The sequence below is a fragment of the Mustela nigripes genome, unplaced genomic scaffold (genome assembly GCF_022355385.1).
Source record: "Mustela nigripes isolate SB6536 unplaced genomic scaffold, MUSNIG.SB6536 HiC_scaffold_79, whole genome shotgun sequence".
Classification (NCBI taxonomy): Eukaryota; Metazoa; Chordata; class Mammalia; order Carnivora; family Mustelidae; genus Mustela; species Mustela nigripes.
In genome coordinates this window covers 49,202-71,497 of record NW_026739494.1, presented here as the reverse complement: position 1 = coordinate 71,497, position 22,296 = coordinate 49,202, and the positions used below count along the sequence as shown (strand labels likewise).

Genomic DNA, 22,296 nt, shown 5'->3' with positions numbered 1-22,296 from the left:
AAGGCAAGTCTCCACACTGCCTTCAGATTGACTCCAACCCTCTACCAGACCATAGCCCTAACACTAGTCCTGCCTGTAGAACAACCTACTGTGCCTGAATACTGGTTCTAAGGGCACAATGGATTTGGGTCACCTGGTGGATACCAGACTAATGGGGTCAGGAACACAGAAGGAAACAGTGTCATCACCAAGCCCCCAGATGTTGCTGGATGGGGAACATGATTTTAGCAAAAAAACTGAAACAGCCACACTAACAGCATCGCCCTGAGGCCAAAGCCAAAGACCAAGCCTCACTCTAATGCTAACCCTCCCCTCAGCCCTTAGGATAAGACTCTTCATTGTCATTGAGTTTGACCCTAGCATCTTCAGGATTGTAATCCTAACCCTGGCCCCAGCTGTGGCCCTGACCAGACCTAAAGCGGAGTTGGCAGGGTCCAGTGGATTGTGAACACCTGGGCAGTACTAGGCCAATCAGGCAAGAACAAATTTGAAACTCTGGAAATCTGGAACCCCTGGACTGTAGTTGGCCACCACAGTTGTAGTGAAAAGCCAAAACCTCAGGAACTCAGGGAGGCCAAATGGGAAGCTGGATACTCACACTTCTGGTTTTTTGTTTTGTTTTATTTTGTTTGGTTTGGTTCCACTAAGTCATGTATATTGTTCTTATTATTATGTTTAATTGAGAGCCAACATAGAGTTCACCTCTAGTTTTAGAAGTAGTATTCAATGATTCATTAGTTGTGTATACAACTCAGAGCTCATCATGAAACGTGGTCTCCTTAATAGCTGTCACCCAGTTACCCCGTTTCCCCCACCCCCCTCCCTTTTGTAACCTCCAGTTTGTTTCCTGGAATCCAGAGTATCCTGTGGTTTTTCTCCCTTTCTGATTTCTTCCCATTCAGGTTTCCCTCCCTTCTCTTATGATCCTCTGCCCTACTTCTTATTTTCCACATGTGAGTGAAATAATATAATTGTCTTTCTTTGACTGATTTACTTCACTCAGCATAATACCCTCCAGTTCCATCCTTGTCAATGTAAATGGTAAGTATTCATCCTTTCTTATGACTGAGAAATATTCCATTTTATATATGAACCACATCTTCTTTATCCATTTATCTGTTGAAAGACATCTTGGTTCTTTCCATATTTTGGCTAAAGTGGACATTGCCTGCTATGAACATTGGGGTGCAGGTGCCCCTTGGATCACTATGTTTCTATCTTTGATAAATACCTAGTAGTGCAATTGCTGGAACATAGGGTAGCTCTATTTTTTAACTTCTTGGGGGAACTTCCATATTGTTTTACAGAGTAATCCCTTTCCCTTATCTATAAATACTCCAAAAGGGTTGTATGCACCCGCTTTCCCAGAACCTCCTCTCATTCTCCCTGGGCTTTTGCCCTGTGTCCTCCTCCAAAATAATGCACTTCAAAGTTGCCAATAAACTCCTTGTTGACAAATTCAAGGGTCAGTCTTCAGTTCTCATCTTACACAGCATTTGACACCATTGATTAATGGCTCCCTCCACCTTAATGGCCCTTTCTGAGCTTGGTGTCCAGGACATCGCTCACTCAGTTCTCCTCTTACCTATTGACCACTCCTTCTCATTCACCTTTGCTGGTTCCTCCTCATTTCTCCAATCTCAAAACACTGGCAATGTCCTAGGGCATATCCTTAGTCTGCACGCCTCCTCTATCTATACCTAAGCCCCTAACTGAGCTAATCCAGAGTCATGTCCTACTTAAGGACCTTCAATGGCAATGACACCCCAATCCACATCTTCAGCCAGGATCTCTCTCCCTAATTCCACCTGTGTAACCTATATATTTGGCATCTCTAAGTGGATGCTTAATAGGCATTTCAAATTTTATACATCCCAAACAAGCCCACTCAACTTTCCTTGCCAAATTTCTTCTATGTCCTTTTAATCTCACTAAATTACACTTAAATTCTTCAGTTGTGTAAGCAAAACATCTGGACATTATTCTCAAGTCTTTTCTTTCTTTCACACCCCCATACCCAATCCATCAGCACATATTATTAGTTCTCTTTCAAAATGTGTCTAGAAAAATCAATCCCCATCACTTCCACCAATACTACCTCCTCCTCTCACCTAAATTAGAGAAACAGCTTTCTAATGGTGTCCTTGCTTCTATGCATGTCCCTTATAGTCTAATTTCCACACTTAAACATTGATTCAGATACTATATATCTTAAAGTTATATCTATCAGTAGGCTTTGGCTGTATAAAAAACCTCCCCAAAACTACATGGCTGGAAACAACATTCATTTATCTCAGATTCTGTGGGCCAATAATTCAGACTGAGCTTGGTGGAATGGTCCACCTGCTGATCTCCTTTGGGACTTATGTGTCAGCTGCTGTCAGCTGCTGACCATCTAGGTGGCTGTACCTCTGGGAACCAGCAATGCTGAACCGCATGTCCTTTAACTTCCACCAGGCTGGCTCAAGCTTGTTCATAGGGTAGGGGTGGTTCCAAGCACAGAGGGAATGAAAGTTTCATGCATTGAGGCCAAAGCTTGGAGCTGGCACAACATCATGTCTGTCACATCTTATCAGTCAAAGAAAGTCACAAGGCCAAGCAAATTCAAGAGATGGATAAATAAACTTCATTTCTTGATAGACACAATGAGTGGCTTACCTCATTCCCATTCCCTTCAGATCTCTTATCAGAAAGATTTTTCTTGAGCACCCTATAAAATTAGTACGTCTCCCATTCCACTCTTGCACAAAGACAGCATTCCCAATTCCTTCAGTTTTATTTTTCTCCAAATACTTATCACTCATGATATAGACCAGACTTATTGTTGGTTTCCTGTTTTTTTGCCAAACAGAATTTATGAAGCAGAAACTGCCTCTCGGAAAGTACTTGGCATAGAGTAGTTCCTCAATATGTATTTGCAAAATAAAGAAATAGAAAAATGTCTGGATCAGCTATTGATTCAATATGATGATGATAATGGTAATAGAATCAGCTGGCATTGAGCACTGACATTGCACACAAACACGTGCTGAACACTTCAGATTCATTGTCTTCCAACACTCTCAATTACCTTGGGAAGTAATGACTGTGAAGATTTGACTTACAGATGTGAAAATCGGGCTCAGAGAGGTTATACATATATCCAAAGTCACAGAGTTATTAAGTGATAGACTGAATATTTGAATACAGGTACACAAAAATGACCTTTCATTGTCAATGGAGGTGATTCTATTTTTCTTTAAACCATCCTTGTATTCCTAGGATGCACACAATTTGATCATAATGAATTGTTCTCTATCAACAGAGAAATTTAATTTATGAGCATATCATTGCCAATTTTAACTACCTTGCCATTTGTGTGTTTGTTCCATTCATTTGGTTTTATGTTGTCTTTGTCAAGTTTGGACACTAGCAACATGATAATTCTATAAACAAAATTAGAAAACATTCATCTTTTTCTATGCACTGGGACATAGATTTGAAAATTACCTATTTCCTAGCAGTTAAAGAAAAAAAATCTTTCCTGGTCTGAGCTGAAAGCCTTTGTTGGGGTTAGTGATTAATACTGCCCCCTGTTCCTCTGTTCCCCCACTTCTGGGCACGTGGAGTCAGAACTTCCTGCTCCCTTGGTTGGGTGGGTCTCTGTGGCTAGCCTGGGCCCATTGGTTAGGAGAAGAAGTGACATGTCATTTCCAGTGAAGAGCATTTAAGTGTTGACACAGACTCTCCAGGGTGTCTTTCCCTCTGCCATGCCAAGATGTTATTATCTTGGAACAAGGAGCCCCTTGACAATCTGTGATGGATGTTAGGGTCCATGATCAAAGGAACGAGACTGATGCAAAGCAAAAGTCAAGCAAAGCCATTTATTTCACACCAAGCATCAGAAACCAAACCGACTGGTAGGGGCCATCTCTTACGAAGAGGCTGTTAGGGTCTGTGATCAAAGGAACGAGAGGTGACAACAATGACCCTGACAAGGCCACTCCCAATGAAGCCACTCTGGACAAGGCCATTCCCCAGATGAGGCCGCTCCCCAGACAAGGCCACTCCAGACAAGGCTGCTCTAGAGGAGGCCGCTCCCAAGATGAGGCTGCTCCGGTCAAGGCCGCTCGCCAACAAGGCCGCACGCCAACAAGGCCACTTCCTGGAATGACGCCGCTCCAGTGAGGCTGCTTGCAGCAGGGCCCCAGCTTGGGGCGGCGAGGCCACTCGCAGCAGTACTGCGGCTCTGTTCCCAACAACTATCACAGCTCCCAACGACTAGCACTCCAATGACTATCCTAATGGATCCCAACGGCTACTCTAACAGCTATTCTAATGGCTATTCTAATGGCTATCTAACTCCTCTTACTACTACCCCCACCCAGCCTCACAGACTAACCTTTATAGAGGTGGTTGAGCCTGGCCCACACACAGGTGGCCAATGGGATTTCAACTCACCACAGTAAATATATGCGTGCCCCACTGATTGGATGTCTCCATCTGGCCTGGCCCACCCCTATATCTGGGATTTACAAGTAAGTTCCTCTGGCTAACCAGACCCCTACATTCCCACCTTTTCTTTGGAAATTAGTCAAATCCTTGACTTTTCAGCCAGTTCTATGTTCTCCTGTTGTAAGGGGGTTATATTGAGCATGTAAGACTAACATTTTTATCTCTCTAATTTTCTTTGGTACAAATGACATTAGGGTGCTTATGATATGGGGGCCAAAAAGTAACAGTAGTACACAGTTGGCTGATGAGTTAGCCATTCAGTGCTTTTCCAGGAAAAACCTTTTCCATTTTTCCTATCCATTCATCTAATTTCCCACCTATACTTTGCATAAACAAGTAACAATAGGAAAAACAATAAACTCTCAGTTTTTGTAGTCTTAGCTTTAGTCCATGGTCAGTGGGGTCCATCGGCTGCAGCTTCAATCTCAGGGGGGCATCCTTGTTCTTGACTCATTTGACATGACCTGTGTGAACCCATGCCCTAATGCCTTCTACTTTTACTACTGTGGGGGTGGTCAAGATAACAGCAAACGGTCCTTTACAGCGAGGCTCCAGGTTTCCCACTTGATAGCGCCATATCCAAACCAAGACCCTGGGTTGGTAAGGATGTGGTTCCACCTCCATCTGCTTCCCAGTGTGGGCGGTCTGGATGCCTGGGTGGGCTTTTTTTAAAGACAGACTGTAATGCCTGCAGTGACTGGAGGACAGACTGATCAGTCATTTCTGCTAAGGCAACCTCTTGTAGCCAAGGACACAGCAGGGGGGGGGAGGGTGTGTGTCTCCCAAACATTATTTCAAATGGGGTCACCTTGTTTAAATATGATGTACATCGTGCCCTAAGGAGGGTGAAGGGAAAGAGTTCCACCCATCCATGCCAGTCTTCACAATTAGCTTTGTCAAGGTCTCTTTAAGAGTCAGGTTCATTCTCTCTACTTGCCCGGAACTCTGGGGCTAGTAGGCACAATGTAGTTTCCAATTAGTGCCCATGGCCTTGGCCAATGCCTGTGAGACTGAACTCACAAATGCAGGGCCATTGTCTGACCCATTGCGAGAGGCAACCCAAACCTAGGAATTATTTCTTCTAGTAGCTTTTTGGCTACCACTCCTGCTGTCTCATGTTTGGCAGAAAAAGCCTCTACCAAGCCTGAAAAGTTATCTACAAAAACTAACATATACTTGTGCCCATATTTTCCAGGTTTCATTTCTGTAAAATCTATTTCCCAATAAATTCCTGGTTCCTTACCTCTTTCTCTTTTCCCTCTTCCCATTTTAGTTCTTCCCACATTAACTGCCTGGCATTGAGCACATCTATCAACTACATCCTGAACTATACGCCCTAATTTAGAAACCTGAAATTGCTTGCCCATAAGCTCCTTCAGTTTGTGTGTCCCCAACTGAGTACCCTGATGTATCTGGTCTACTAACTTCTTACCTAGTCTTCGAGGAAGAATTATTTTTCCTGTTTTACTCTTAGCCCAGTCCCCTTCATAGTCTAATTTAACCCATTTTTGTAAATACTTTAAGTCTTCTGAATAGTTCAGTTTTTCTGGTAGGGCTGGAGCTGGGAGTGTAACCAGTTCTTGCACTGTTTCTTGGGTTGCTTGCTTTGTGGCTTGATCTGCTAAGTGGTTTCCTTTTGAAATCAGATCAGTCCCCTTTTGGTGTCCTGAACAATGCATAACTGTCACCTCTTTTGGGTCCCAAATAGCCTGGAGGAGAGCCAATATTTCTCCTCTGTTTTTAATTCCTTTTCCTTCTGCTGTTAATAGGTCCCTTTCTTTATAAATAGCCCCATGTATATGGAGAGTAGCAAAGGCATACCTGCTGTCCATATAGATGTTGGCGATTTTACCTTTGGCCATCTGCAGTGCCTTAGTGAGTGCAATCAGTTCCGCTTTTTGTACCGAGGTTCTGTGTGGCAGGGCTGCTGTCCAGGATTCCTGCTCTGGGGAAACTACTGCAGCCCCCACATACCTCTTTCCATTGACCATGTAGTTACTCCCATCTGTGAACAGAGTCATCTCGGCATATGGGAGGGGAGTCTCTGAGATCCAGCCTTATTCCTGTGACTTGGGTTAGGACCTCCCTACAGTCATGTGGGTGGTCAGCCAGCTCCTCTGGCAGCAGTGTGGCTGGATTTAGCACTGCTGGAGGCTGGAAGGTCATTCTTGGTTCATTAAGGATGCGGGCCTGATACCCTGTCACTCGAGCGTTTGTCATCCATCAGTCCGGTGGAGTCTGGAGAAGGCCCTCGAAAGCGTGTGTGGTGGTTATGATGAGATTTTGACCCAAAGTCAATTTACTTGCATCCTTGACCAGGAGGGCCGTTGCAGCAATTATGCAGAGCCAAGGGGGGGAATCCAGTTGGTACTGGATCTAGTTTCTTGCTAAGATAGGCTACTGGTCTTTGCCAAGGTCCCAGAGTCTGAGTTAAAACTCCTTTGGCCACCCCTGCTTTTTCATCCACATACAAGTGGAAGGGCTTGGTAACATCTGGGATGGCCAATGCTGGGGCACACGGTAAGGCTGTTTGTAATTCCCGAAATACTCCTTCGGCCTCAGCTGTCCATTCTATCATAGTGAGCTCTCCTTTTGCCAGTTCGTAGAGAGGTCAGGCAATCTCCGCAAACCACGGTATCCACAGCCTACAGTAGCCCATCATCCCAAGAAACTCCCTCACTTGTTGGGACGTGGTGGGGCAGGGGTATCGGGTGATCGCTTGTTTCCTGGACTCGGACAGTGAACGCACTCCCTCGTGGAGATCAAAGCCTAGATAAGTGGTGTGGGTCTGACAGAGCTGTGCTTTCCTTGCTGACACCCGATATCCTTTTTCCTGCAGTCTGTAAGAGAGCTCTTGTCCTCCACAAGCATGACTCATAGTCCTCTGCAGCTATCAGCAAGTCATCAACATACTATAACAGAGTGACTCCTGGGTGGGAGGTTCTGTACTCACGCAAATCCTCATGTAGGGCCTCGTCAAAAATGGTGGGCGAATTCTTGAATCCTTGGGGAAGTCTTGTCCAGGTGAGCTTGCCTTGAAGCCCTTTCTGTGGGTCAGAGCACTCAAAAGCAAAAATGGGCTGAGATTCCCTTGCTAAAGATATGCAGAAAAATGCATCCTTGAGATCTAAGATGGTATACACAGTTCTTTTGGGGCCCAGGAGGGAGAGTAGGGTATAGGGGTTAGGCACCATCGGGTGGATATCTTCAACCCCTTTAATTTCCCGCAACTCCTGATCTCAGGAGTTCCCGGTACTCCCCAATCTCAGCCTTTTTGACGGGAAGCAAAGGTGTGTTCCATGGAGATTTGCAAGGAACTAGGATCCTGTCTCCTCAGAGGCAGTTAATGTGTTTTCTGATCCCTTCCTTTGCTTCCCAGGGAAGGGGGTACTGCTGAACGTGAACAGCCATAGCCGTCGCCCTTAATTTTACCACAACTGGAGGTTGTTCCTTGGCCAAGCCAGGGGGCTTCCCTTCTGCCCAGACCTCGGGAAACTCGACCTGTAGGATTTGGAGAAGGCTTCACCCCTTTGTCTCCTCTGGTTTTGAGACTGGCTCATAAAGGAGGTATTCATCTACTGCTGCCATAAGCACATGTACAGTGGGTTGTCTCAAGGTTACAGTCATGTCTCCTTCCAAGAACTGAATGCCAGCTCTTAATTTGTGTAGGAGATCTCTTCCCATCAAGTTATATGGGGCATTAGGGAGGACCAAAAATCAATGTTTAACTACTCCCGAGGCCAAATTTAAAGTCCTTTCTATTGTCCATTTATGTCTCTCTGTGCCATTTGCTCCTTGTACCCAAACTTCCTCTCCAGATAGTTTTCCCATAGGTTTAAGTAATGATGAAAATTGGGCTCCTGTGTCCACCAAAAAATCAACTGATTTCCCCTCCACTTCAACTTTTACCCGAGGTTCAGGGAGGGCCTCGAACCATGGCCCCTTCAGTCTCTGGTGGCAAGCATTGCTTCCTTTTGGGGCACTCCCTGGCCCAATGTCCTTTTTCCTTACAGTAAAGGCACTGATCTGTCTTCCCGCGGGCCTTCTCTGTGCTTAGGCTTTTCCTTCCATTTACTATCCCCTACCCGTCTCCTCCCCACCTCATGTAATGCCAAAACCTTAACCAGTTTTTTTTTTAACCTTAACCTGTTTTTCATCCTCTTGCGCATCCCTATTGTTAAACACCTTTTCTGCTATTCCCACTAACTCAGTCAGATTATTCCCTTCAAATCCTTCAATTTTCTGAAGTTTTCTCCTTATATCTGGGGCTGACTTACTGACAAACGCCAAGATTCATTGCCCTCTGATTTTCGGGTGCCTCAGGGTCGAACAGGCTATACATTTTATAAGCTTCAATTAGCCTTCCTAGGAATGCTCCTGAAGATTCATTCTTACCTTGAGTCACTGTACCAAATTTGGTTTAGTCCGAGTGCAACTCACTCGAAATTCAGTTCCAGGATTTCAACATATCAAAGACCTGTATTTGTTCTGAAAGTCTCCCATATGAATTTCCTTTAAGGCAGAATTTATCTTACAAGAGAATTTAAACAATCACAAATGACAAAAAACTCAGAATAGATATGGTTAAATATCAAATGATGACCCTTATCAAAACATTAAAACTTTAGGAAATGTACAGAACCTCTGGAGTAGTTACAGCATTTACCCAAGTGTAACCCAAGGTTTATCATTGATTAAGCAGTATTTCCTGAGTAACTTTGCACATCAGGGAAAAGCCTTATGAGTCAAAGAGATCTCATTTACAATTCTGGGTGGACAAAGAAAACCATTTACATTTTCTCAGAAACATCTCAATCTCTAGTGAAGACTGACTATTAACCAATTGTGAACTACTGCAATAGCAGTTAAGCACAAAACATGTTTACCAAGAGATTTCAAAAGCACAAACCTAGTTCCAGCAACCAGCGCCCTTGCACTTCATCCCATTTGTCATCCAAGCAAAACTTCAAAGCTTCAGGTTACCAAAGACTCAGAAAGCTACTTTAACAATTAGCCATTAAAACCCTGAGACAGACAATTAACCATCAGCTCAGTCACCTCTTTGCTAACAGACCTCACGTTCCACCTGGGCCCATTCCACTTTAGACACCATGCTTTCCAGCCAGCAAGGGGGAGGGGCTAGGCAGTCCACATCGGGCCAGAGAAGGCAAGGAATTCCCCAAAACAAAGTCAGTTTCAGCAGCTGCTTGGGAATATTCCTTAAAGTCTCTGTCCTGAGTTAGACTAACCCCAGTTGGCTCCAGTTATAGCCCTTAACACATGAAATGAGTGAGGGAGAAGTCCCACATCTATTATGAGGAACAGAGAGATGAAAGTCAGAGTCCCCTTACTCTCTGCTTGCCCCATTACTTCAAGCACAACAAAAACACAACAGACAACAAAAAGACAACACAAAGACAACCGCAGACCCAGCAGTCCTTACCCAGAACCTGCTGCTGGTGGAGATTTTCTCAGTCCCCAGTGACTGCCTAGGGGGACTCGAACCCCTGGAGACTGCCTAGGGGGACTCGAACCCCCCGACCATCTAGGGGGACTAGAACCCCCTGACTGTCTAGGGGGACTCGGACCCCCCAACTATCTAGGGGGACTCGAACCCCCCGTCTGCCCAGGGGGTCTTGAACCCCCTGTCGGTCTACCAGCAGAGGGATGGGGCATCCCTGCATCCACTCCAGCCCTGGGGAGCATGGCCATGTCCAGCTTCTCCCCGTTGGGCTATACCCTGGAGTTCTGCAACCAGACAGACAGACAAGATCCCAATACCTCCAGAGGCTTTTCCCATAAATTCCAATGCTGGCTCAGTTCTCATTGTTTGATCCCTGACGAGCCCCCAGTGTTAGGGTCCATGATCAAAGGAACAAGACTGATGCAAAGCGAAAGTCAAGCAAAGCTTTATTTCGCGCCAAGCATCAGAAACCAAACCGACTAGTAGGGGTCGTCTCTTACGAAGAGGTTGTTAGGGTCTGTGATCAAAGGAATGAGAGGCAACAACGATGACCCCAACAAGGCTGCTCCCAATGAGGCTGCTCTGGAGGAGGCCGCTCCCTGGACGAGGCCGCTCCCCAGACAAGACCACTCCGGACAAGGCCGCTCTGGACGAGGCCACTCCAGACAAGGCTGCGCTGGACAAGGCCACACACCAACAAGGCCACTCCCAAGATGAGGCCACTCCGGCCAAGGCCACTAGCCAACAAGGCCATTTGCCAATGAGGCTGCTCCCTGGAATGACGCCGCTCCGGCGAGGCCATTCGTGGCTCGGCCGCTCACAGTGGTACCGTGGCTCTGTTCCTGACAATTATCACTATGATGGCTATCCTAATGGCTCCCAACAACTATCACTCTGATGACTACCCTAATGGCACCCAACGGCTACTCTAACAGCTATTCTAATGGCTATCTAATTCCTCCTACTACTCTCACCGCCCAGCCTCACAGACTAACCTTTATAGAGGTGGTTGAGCCTGGCCCACACCCAGGTGGCCGATGGGATTTCAACTCACCACAGTAAATATATGCGCGTCCCACTGATTGGATGTCTCCATCCGGCCTGGCCCGCCCCTATATCTGGGTTTTACAAGTAAGTTCCTCTGGCTAACCAGGCCCCTACAATGGACACAGACCATAAGTAAGAAACAAGCTCACTGAGTTGTTAAACTAGCCTCTCCTGAATGACACAGAGGTAATTGTAAGAGTTGGCTTTTCCATGGTTTTCCAAAAGTAAGCAAATCTGGTCAGGTCTTTACTGCTTCTTAAAAGAATTGTAGAAAAAAATAATTTTTATAGAAGATAAATTCTAGAATTTAGAATGATGAGCATAGGGTTTTATTCATTTGGTCAATAACAACCTATTTCAATAAATACATGAAGCCTGTCCTAAGCACTGGGAATCATGAAGTAAACAAGCTGTGCATTCTGTCCTAGTTTTTTATAGTAGGCACTCAACATTTGTTCAATGAACAAATAACAACTTTAATATAAACTAGACCTTGAAACGTATCTAATCCACTCCATGAATCATATGAAAGTTAATATTTATCTTGTTCTCACTGAATGTTAGACAATTTTCAAAACACTGTGACATTTTATGGATGAGGGGATTGAAGCACAAAGGAAGTTTAGTAACTCATCTAAGGACAGTATGAGAAAAATTATCAAGACATTCATTCCTAGGTGCTTATCAAATGCCTACTATGTACCAGGACTGTGTTTCTAAGTGAACTGGTCTCATGCATGTATTCTGGGCATGACTGCTTACTCTATGGAAGGAAGGGTTTCAATTTGATGCTCTTTGTAGAGTAATGTGCATCCTCATGTCTTTATTGTTAAACTCCTTTACCCATTCGAAATGCAGTTTATAATGGAACTTCACTTCTTGGCCCAGCTCAGAGGACCCAATGACATTGGGATTGTGGTTAGAGTGCCCTCCAGGGACTCACTGCCCAATGTGTCTTACACATCCCCTTGGGAGAAACAGTGCTTTTGAAGGATTACTGATGAATGTGCAACCCAACCATGTACCTAAGTGAGTACTTACATAACCGGTTGTTCTCTAGAACATTCTTGCTCCTGTACTCTCCTCTGCCTGTGTCTCCTTGGATACACAAACTGTCTCTTCCTTGAGGTTTGCCCAAGAAGAGCAGTTCACAGGAAAACACAGGGGATAGTGAGGAACTGATGAGCTTGGAGGGAGAAGGGAAAGAAGTTTCCACCACACACTCCCACATATCCCCCAAAGACCATTTGCCTCAGCCCCTGGGGGGTCACCCTCCCCACCTTCCCCTGTAGCATTTACCAGGTCCACCTCCTCCCTACACATATTTCAAAGTCCTCTTCCCTGTATTACATGAGCAAGCCTGTGGTTATCTTCTGATCCTGAATATCCCCACCAGCCCCTTTTTGCCTCATCAGAACATTTCTTCTGAAGAAATGCAAGGATCTGTCTGAAATGGCTTCTGGTGAACTCTATTTCCTCTGGCTCATCATGTTTAGATCAAGTCAGATCAACAGAGAGCATAACTGGGCTTAAGGGTCCGTCCTCCTCCCTACCACACCCCACTGTTGGAGGAATATATAGTGTTCCAACCATGCCACCATGTTGGTTGCTTGGGCTGCCAGTGGGTCAACATGCACTCCGCCTACCTTGGGAGTGCAAGAGGGAGCAGTTAGGATAGCCATCATAGTGATAGTTGTCAGGAACAGAGCCACGGTACCGCTGTGAGCGGCCGAGCCACGAATGGCCTTAGGGAAAACCATAAGATACAGAAGTCTGCAGTTTAACATCCTACTATAAAATAGTATAAGGCAATGGTCATCACATGATAAAAAGGTGTGTGTGTGTGTGTGTGTGTGTGTGTTTAGAACTCACAAGATGGGTTTCTTTCTGTACTCCAAAAAAACTAGTTGGTTTCTTCTCTCATATGGACACTGTGAGTTCCAGTTCTCTCACACTCTTGTTGGCTAGAAAGCTCTGAGCTAAATTGTGGTTCAACTTCAAAATAGCATAAAATTTCACAGCATGCAATTTTGATACCAAGCGCATTCCTGATTTTATCCTTCTGCCACATTCCTCTTTGCCCGGTTTGCTCATGAAATTTTTGTTTTGTTTATTATATTTCTAAAATGCTTTTAACTCTTCAGTTAACATGGAAAAGATAAGTGCATTAAAAATCACAAGAAGAGGGGTGCCTGGGTGGCTCAGTGGATTAATCCTCTGCCTTCGGCTTAGGTCATGATCTCAGGGTCCTGGGATCGAGCCCTGCATCAGGCTCTCTGTTCTGCAGGGAACCTGCTTCCTCCTCTCTACCTGCCTCTCTGCCTACTTGTGATCTTTCTGTCAAATTAAAAAAAAAAAAAAAACTTAAAAAAATCACAAGAAGACAAGTTTATTTCCCCCATGTACCAGTCACCTTGGTGGATATGCACCTCCAGGATGCTGGGGATTTAGGTGTGCGCTGTGTGCTGCTCACCCCTCCATAGGTATTGCCGTATCTGCATGGTCGAAAAATGCCCACCACCCTGTTTCCTGGGTCTGCTTCCAGCCAGCCCAAAGGGAGGAAAAAAGGGAGCTGGAGGGGCAGGTAATCACTTCCATTCACATTCTGTCTGCTAGGCTCAGTTCCATGACCATTACCTAGCTGCAAAGGAGGTTGGGAATTCTCTTTCTTCAGGTCAGTCATGTAAAACTTGGGGTTCTAGAACTCAAGAAATAAGGGGACAAAGAAAATGGGTAAACTAATAGTCTCACTCTTATTACTGTGAGACAATAGAAAATGCATTTTGGTCTCTGCCCTTGGTTCCTGGCACAGAGCTCCTGAAATCCTTGTCATTTCCTAAGTGGTAAGAACACTAATATTTGTCTCTGACCCCATATTTGACAGAGGGCTTCCAAAACTTTTGTAAATTCCTAAACAAGAAGAGCACTAAGAGCATCTTTTATTCTATTGAGGTGATTGGTTGGGTTTCTATGTGGCAACTGGTCACCAGAAAGATGAAGCCATGATCAGAAACTTGGCATTTTCAGCCCCCACCTTCAAACAATCTCCAGAGAGAAGAGAGGTGCTAGAAAAGGGATTAATGATTGCTCATGAATATGTGAGGAATAGCCCATAAAAATCCCAATAGTATTGGGTTTGGAGAGCTTCCAGGTTGGCAAAGACATCCACACCCACCCCGACTCCACAGGTACAGAGACTCCTGTGCTCAGGACCCTGGCAGACTTCACCCTATGCATGTCATCATCTGGCTGCTCATCTGTATCTTTTATCATATCCTTATTACACTGGGAAACATAAGGTTTCTCTGTGATTTGTGAGACCCTCTAGAAAATTAATGTGTGGAGTCCAAAGGGGCAGAGCCAGGTGGGCTGGGGTGTTGAAATGTCAAGCAGAGAGTGCCATTTGGGGTAAACCGAGGCAATAGCAGGTATGTGGAGGTGTAATGTTTGGGGCCTAGGGCATGGGGGTGAAGAAGGGAGGGCCCCAGAACCCTTCAGGGTGAGAGGAAAAAGAGAGAGCAGGATGCTGGGGCCAAGCGGAAATCCACAGAGAGTCACAGAAGACACAATAGAGGGAAAGATGGAACTTTCTCCCAGCTCCGAAAGGCCAGCCTGGGGCAGCACAGTGCCAGGAAGACAGAGCTGAATCACAGTGGGAGGCTTCTGCTGCCCTTCCTGCTTCCTCTGCTCTGCATTTCCCGGGAGTGACCCCACAGATGTCTCCCATGCCTAGCTTCCTCATAGCTGACGCACACCCACGTTTCAGTGGTGCACCTCTCCCCAGGGTACCTTCCTCCACAAGAGTGCCTGGACTGGCATGGCCACTCAGGAGCACCCACAAATGGAATGAGAGACACAGGGTTGTCACTGGCCAGAACCTTTATTCACTCTGGGGCCACTTTCTCAACCAGCCAAAGGTCTCTGTGATCAGACAGGGGCAGGGATGTCCCAGTGAGGACAGGGGTACAGGCAGGAGGGTTCCCCTAGCATTTTCTGTGGAAGTGCTACATGCTCAGGAGAGGTGAGAGGGCAGGAACTCCAGGGAAGCAGCCTTGGCTTCCCCCTGCGAAGGCAGACCCGGTTCAGGCCAGGTTGTGGAGGGCAAGGACACATCGTGGAGAGGGGGGCTTTCTTGCAGGAGACCTTTCTTCAGTACTCAAAAGTAACAGTCTTGACCCGTAGGTACTCATTCAGGGCCGCCTCTCCTGCAAGACAGCACATACCGTGGGGAAAGGTCATCCTCACAGCGGCCCCTAGGGCTGGCCACACCTTGTTGTGAGCACTGCAACCTTTTTATCTTACACATCCCTGCAGCAACCATGTGGGGTCAGCCCCAGTTACAAAAGAGAAATCAAGGCACTAGAAGGTCCGGCATCAGTTGTGGGGTGGGGAGTGGTAAGGATTCCACTGCAGGCATCGGAATACAGACCAACTGGGGGCAACTGTTTCAGAAACTTCCCTGCTCTAGCTCCTCTAGAGGAATGGCAGCCCGATCACCCTGAGGGCAGTCGAGGGGTTCTCTGGTGCACATTGTCTGTCCCCACTGCTGCCCCCCACCTAATTCTAGGTCATGCTCCTACTGGGAAAGGGAGTCACAGGCACCCAGAATTTGGCTGTTCTGCAGCTGTTGGCTTTGGCCCCACAAACAAAATGTGGGGCCTGTAGTTGCCTGACATCTCCCCCACCTGCTAAACTTGGCTCCAAGAGCCACGCTTCATCAGCCAGGACCTGCTGAGGTCTCTGGCCCAAACCCTGATGGTTTACTGGGGATACCTGGTTTATGTGGACAGGACACAGGACGAGCTGGCAGCAGAGAGGATGAGCGGGAGCACCTCAGGGTCAGGGCCATTAGTGACAGAGATCATATCCTGGGGACTTGACACCCCAGCCTCCTGAATAACAGTGGCCCTTGTAGATTCCCATGGAGGAACCAAGAAGCAGGGGTGGGAAGCGGTGGCAGAAAGGGACAAAGGGAGCAGTACTGTCCAGCATCATGTAAGTACATGTGTCTGAGTGTGAGTCCCACCTCTGTGTAAACAGTGTACAGGTCAAACTTTGGGGGGGGAGTGTTGTTGGGGCTGCTTTCGCAAGTCTCCTTGGGGTTTTTTGCAGGGTGTAAAGGATGGCATGAGGGTAGAAAACGAAATAGCAACCTCTCTATGGTCAAGCCTCTGCTCAAACCTCCCTGAGGATCCTGAGTTGGGTTCAGGGATGAAGGCTCTGAGAGACAGTGCTCTCCCAGACCCTGCCCTCCCCTGCTGGGATCCCCAGCTGGAGTCAGTCTTCAACTGCTAGATTCCATGGTGGCAGGATGGGGAGAGCAGCACTCATCCTGAATCACACCACAGCCTGGGGAAAGAGGAGTGCTAGACCGGACCTCCACCTCCCCTGGCAGGCCAGGTGGGGCTTGTGCTTGGCTACCTGGATGAGAGTGTCTCTGCACTGGGGACTCACACAGCCCCACTGGGCTCCACACTCAGTCTCCACGGTTTCTCCTATTTCTGTGGATGAGGATCTGACTATGGCCCCCAGGGCCCTGCTCTCTGGCCCCCTGACTGCCTCCCCAGCCTCTTCCCCTCCAGACTTCCCCATCCCTGCACTCAGGCCCCTCTCTGCAGCTCCTAGACCACAAAGCTGGTTCTCTCAGGACCTGCTGTCCTCTCTGCCAGGAACACATACCCTCAGGTCTTCCTACCACCTCCTCCAGCCACTTGTACCTCAGCACAGGCGCCACCTTCTTGGAGAGGCCCACCCTGGTCCCTACTAAAATTACCCTCCCAGTCTTCCTGCCAGATCATTCTGTCTCGTCCACTTCCTGCACTCCTCACTTCCTAGCAGGATCTTGCTTACTGCCTTAATTATCCCCTGTTCCCTCCCAGTTGTCAGCATGTAGCCTGGCCCCCAGGACAGGGCCCAGCACCAAGGAGCCTTAACAGATGTTCAGGATTAGGTTACCGAGGTCTTTGCCAAAGCCAGACTGCTTGAACCCTCCAAATGGAGCAGCAACGTCGGTCTTGTTGTATGTGTTGACAAACACGGTGCCTGCCTCCAGCTTGTCACTGACATACAAGGCCTTGTTGATGTCCTTGGTGAAGATGCCAGAGGCCAGGCCAAACTCTGTGGCATTGGCCCGAGACAGCACAGTGTCCACGTCGCTGCAGGGAAAACCCACAAAGAACTCTGTGAGGAGGGTCATGGGACCATGATGGGCATGGAACACAGAAAGACCTGTACTCCTTACTCCTGGTTGGGGGTGGGGCAACCCACTCCAAGCTCCCCACCACATAGGACCGTCTAAGCAAATGCACTGGGCCTACAGAAAGTGGGAAGGAGACAGACCAGCCAAGCAAAGAGGAAAGAATAAGAGAGGAGGCAGAGCAGAGTCGGTCCCTTCTGGTTATCATGGGGGAGTCCCTCACTGTGTAGACAGGGGGATGGGAGCCCAGGGAGGAAGGCAGGCTGGGAACCCACCACACATTGAAAGGCTTTCCTTGGGCAGCTACACTGGGGGCATCCACAGACATCATAGGCTTGGAGACTGGGCACAATGCTTGGTAGATGGGAGAAAAGTATCTCATTCTAATACAATCAGCAAGTAAAGAAAACTTTTATAATTTTTTGACAGTTGGAAGTATAGTATATGGAGGAGGAGATGCCATTCTGCAATCTGCTGAAAGGTGCTGTTCTGAAAAATGATAGTCAGGAAAAGGGCCTGTGGTAGAGCAATTATGGCCAGTCTAGTTCTCCCTTTGGGCCAGATCTGGCCTCAGCTAGACCAACAGGACAGGTGGAAGTGAGGTTCAGGGCTTTTTGAGGCCAACTGATGGCTCTTGAGGAGGCTTGCTTGCATCTTCCACCTGGCCTCTCTGAGGGCCTCTCTGGCTGCCCTGGACATGGCACAGAGCAGAGGTGGCCAGCCACATGGAACCCTGACCAAATTGAAGACTTGCAAGTGAATTAAGTAATTTGCTACCCTAAGCCACTGGGGCTTGGGGTGGTTTATTACGCAGTAGTGGATAAGAACAGAACCCAGCATGCTGTGTGAGGCATCAGAGAGACAAGGAAGACACTCTCAGTGGTACCCAGCCTGGCTGGTCCCCTGGGGCTCTCCTAACTTCAGCACTTGAGACAGACTCCACAGGAAGCTACGCTGCATCCACAGCCCCCACCCTATCTGCATTCATTTTCTGCACTCCCCTCCACAAAGCTCAAACAAAGACACCAGGAAGGCATGGGAGAGGATCAGGCTCTCAAGAGACATAAGCAGGACTCCCTACCCATCAGCAAATCGAGAGATGATCATAATAGGTCCAAAGGACTCCTCCTTGGCTATGAACATGTGGTCCTCCACGTCCGTGAAAACAGTCGGCTCGAAGAAGAAACCTAGGGGGAGACAGAAGTCCATGGTCTGCAGGCGGGCAGACCTCTCCCCAGCCAGGCCTGGACCTGAAAAGCCACCATGCACACATCTTGCAGGTTGCGACACCTGTGTGGTGGCTGCTACAGATAGTGGGTGGCTTTCCTGCCACAGAGTTATGAGTTTGCAGGATCCTCACAACCCTTTCAAGTAAATGCTGCTAAGGAAGATGGGCAGCTCAGTGTTGGTCTGAGAGAGTGGCGACTCTTAACCTAGTGCCAATGGTTCTCTATCAGTCCCTATGGAGTAGATTGAGCTGGGCAGAGCGGGGAGCCTTGGACATGGGTTCTGATGGCCAGGACCCCTCAGTACTGTCTCCCTGTTTCCTGGACCCTCCGTGCAGGTGCTGATGCCCCAGGTGCAGGGGGTGAGTGCTCTCAGCCAGGAACACTCTCCTGCTCTCCTGTCAACATATGTCTTCCACCTCCTCCCATAAAGACTGCTGCTCCTATAGGCCCTGGTTGTTGATGGAACCAGTTCTGACAGCAGAAATGCTTCCTCTATTTTTAGTTTCCTAAGGAATCTCCATACTGTTTTCCAAAGTTGCTGCACCAACTTGCATTCCCGCCAACAGTGTAAGAGGGTTCTCCTTTCTCCACAACCTCTCCAGCACTTGTTGTTTACTGTCTTGTTAAATTGGCCACTCTAACTGGTGTAAGGTGGTATCTCAATGTGGTTTTTTTTAATATATTTTTTTAAAACTTCTTTTCAGCATAACAGTATTCATTGTTTTTGCACCACACCAAGTGCTCCATGCAATCCGTGCCCTCTCTAATACCCACCACCTGGTTCCCCCAACCTCCCACCCCCCGCCCCTTCAAAACCCTCAGATTGTTTTTCAGAGTCCATAGTCTCTCATGGTTCACCTCCCCTTCCAATTTCCCTCAACTCCCTTCTCCTCTCCATCTCCCCTTGTCCTCCATGCTATTTGTTATGCTCCAATGTGGTTTTGATTTGAATTTCCCTGATGGCTAATGATGATGAACATTTTTTCATGTGTCTGTTAGCCATTTGTATGTCTTCATTGGAGAAGTGTCTGTTCATATCTTCTGCCCATTTTTTGATGTGATTATGTTTTTTGGGTATTGAGTTTGAGAAGTTCTTTATAGATCTTGGATATCAGTCCTTTGTCTGTAGTGTCATTTGCAAATATCTTTTCCCATTCCGTGGGTTGCCTCTTTGTTTTGTTGACTATTTCCTTTGCTGTGCAGATGATTTTTATCTTGATGAAGTACCAAAGGTTCATTTTTGCTTTTGTCTCCTTTGCCTTTGGAGACATGTCCTATGGCCCTGTAATTGCACTACTGGGTATTTACCCCAAAGATATAGATGTAGTGAAAAGAAGGGTCATATGTACTCCAGTGTTCGTAGCAGCAATGGCCATAATCACCAAACTGTGGTAAGAGCCAAGATGCTCTTCAACAGATGAATGGATAAAGCAGATATGGCCCATAAATACAATGGAATATTACGCCTAATCAGAAAGGATGAATACCCAACTTTTGTAGCAACATGGATGAGACTGGAGATTATGCTGAGCGAAATAAGTCAAACAGAGAAAGTCAATTATCATATGGTTTCACTTGCTTGTGGAGCATAGGGAATAACACGGAGGACATTAGGAGAAGAAAAGGAAAAGTGAAAAGGGGGAAATTGGAGGGGGTGATGAAGCATGAGAGAGTGTGGACTCTGCGAAATAAACTGAGGGTTTTGGAGGGGAGGGAGATGGGGAATGGGTGAGCCTGGTGGTGGGTATTAAGGAGGACATGTATTGCATGGAGCACTGGATGTGGTGCATAAACAATGACTCTTGGAACACTGAAAAAAAAAAAAAAGAAAGAAATGCTTCCTTTATGTCTCTTCTAGACAGGGAGCCCCAGGACCCTGAGACTCTACTGGACTGAGATATAATTTAGCCTGAGTAAAGGAAAATTGAGAGACTTGAAATTTTCTCTTTCTAATTCCTAATCTAACTTATTAATCTAATTAGATTAATCTGATCTAATCTTTAGATTAGATTAATCTAGATCTAATCTAATCTAATCTCTTTCTAATTTCTAAAAAATTAACCTTAAAAGCAACTTAATAAAATATTCCATACTTTTCTGAAAAACAATCTGAGGGGTTTGAAGTGGCGGGGGTTTGGGAGGTTGGGGTACCAGGTGGTGGGTATTATAGAGGGTACAGATTGCATGGAGCACTGAGTGTGGTGAAAAAATAATGAATACTGTTTTTCTGAAAATAAATTAAAAAAAAATAAAATAAATAAAAAAATAAAAAATTATGTTTTAACGTTAATTACAGTTTTTCAAAGCTACATTTGGTATGAACACCTATTGACTCATGTGGTATGGCCTATATGCTCTCAGAATGCAAACGAGGGCTGCCCACCAGGTGTGGGAGGCTCTGCATTGGCTGGGATCTGTCCATTTCCTGTTCTTTCTGTACTCTTCTCTGCCCTTCTGGACTTGGCCCACATGAGGCTCCCCTACCCTCTGACAACCAACTGAATTTGTACCCCACAGCTCTACCCTCCACCAGCTTCTAGGAATTCTACTTCCTCCTCTTGGCTCTCAGGCCAGGAGGTGGTGACAGTTGCTCCCCAGTGTCCTGGTTTCTGGGTGATGTACCATCAGAACTGTTCTGCAAACCATGCCTTCATTTTACTCTCTCCCATCAGACCCTGAACTCTAGTGTACTGAGAGCAGGGAAAGGGTGGCTATCAATGGCTATAAAACTGTCACTGCACGAGGTGCCAGGGAGCATCTGTGACATAGGAGTACCTATGGTCTGCACCTGGATGTTATTTGAGCTGGTTGATGAATTCGCCAGCTGCTGAGGAAATGGGGAGAGGTTTGTTAATCAGAGCAGCAGAAGCCCAGGGAGCGGGGAAACGTGAGATGTACTCAGAGAGAGTAAAATGTGGCTGGAGCAAGGGCAGGTCAGTTAGCAACAGACTATGGAAGACCCTGCACATGAAGTGAGGAGTTTGAGCTTGCTGCTGCAGGAGGATGGGTCACTGCAGAAGTTGCTTCAGCGTTGGGGGAGACATACTCAGACTTCCGGCAGCTACCATGAGTAAAGGGTTAGCACAGTACAAGAGGGTCTTCAGGAAGCAGGCGTGATGCTGCAGGCAAAATGAGCTGCAGAGTCGGCAATATGGCAGCAAGGATGCAGGGGAGGAAGACAGATTTTTAATTTAAGAGAATGAGGCAATTAATTTAAAGTAGGAGTCAGAAAAATAGAAAAATCTAGAATTCATTGTTTCCTTCCCTCCTTCCCTCCATCAGATTAACTCAGATTTGGTATGAGTCTTAGTGCTGGCATGAAGGACCTAATGGTGTAGAAGCCAGACATGTGCCTGTCCCCATGTGGTGGGCAGTCTGACAAGGAAGCAGCTCAAACAGTCCATGCCACAGCCCCTGCTCCTCTGGCTCCTGTGACTTGATGAGATGGAAGATTCTAGAGAGGCAAGTGTATATCTGGGTCAGAACACTCCGATAACGTGATGAATTTGGTAACTGTTCAGTCTCAAGGGCCTGCGGACATGCCGGTGGAGGTGTCTAGGTGGTCAGGATTTCTGGATGAGGAGGAGCCTGGAGACAGGTACTTGGGAGGGTGTGAGCCACTGCAGGGAATGAGACCCTCCAGGGAAATGGTCTGCCATGAGAAGTGCTCCAAGTTCAGGATATACCTGGGGCTATACCTCCATTCAAGGCACAAGTGGAAATGGAGGTTCAGCGAAAAGTGACCACTGAGAAGTAACAGCGAAGACAGAAAGCTATGGAAGCCAGTGCCATGGAATCCATGGGAGGAAAGAACTTCAAGGATGCAGAGATATTTAAGGCAAATCAAAGTCCCCTACTAAACCAGC

At 46.8% G+C, this 22,296-nt stretch overlaps 2 protein-coding genes across 2 annotated transcripts in view; both read right to left on the bottom strand.

Annotated features, from left to right (window-relative positions):
* LOC132008323 (solute carrier family 41 member 3-like) overlaps positions 1 to 22,296 on the bottom strand; it is a 64,333-nt gene that overhangs the window by 3,054 nt on the left and 38,983 nt on the right. The window lies entirely within an intron of this gene.
* Positions 14,867 to 18,425, bottom strand: LOC132008324 (cytosolic 10-formyltetrahydrofolate dehydrogenase-like). The gene is made up of 3 exons (XM_059386856.1): positions 18,283 to 18,425; positions 16,961 to 17,160; positions 14,867 to 15,210 (listed from the first exon to the last, which is right to left on the bottom strand). Exons 1-3 carry the CDS (start codon positions 18,408 to 18,410, stop codon positions 15,155 to 15,157), a joined length of 384 nt encoding a protein of 127 aa, XP_059242839.1. The 5' UTR covers positions 18,411 to 18,425; the 3' UTR covers positions 14,867 to 15,154.

What these genes read in the sequence shown, in the direction of transcription:
- LOC132008324 (XM_059386856.1), bottom strand. Translation starts at nt 18,410, where the DNA reads ATGGACTTCTGTCTCCCCCTAGGTTTCTTCTTCGAGCCGACTGTTTTC. An exon ending in ATCTCTCGATTTGCTGATGG is followed by an intron (nt 17,161 to 18,282) that starts GTAGGGAGTCCT and finishes TTTTCCCTGCAG; the next exon opens with CGACGTGGACACTGTGCTGT. An exon ending in TGGCTTTGGCAAAGACCTCG is followed by an intron (nt 15,211 to 16,960) that starts GTAACCTAATCC and finishes GCTGTCTTGCAG; the next exon opens with GAGAGGCGGCCCTGAATGAG.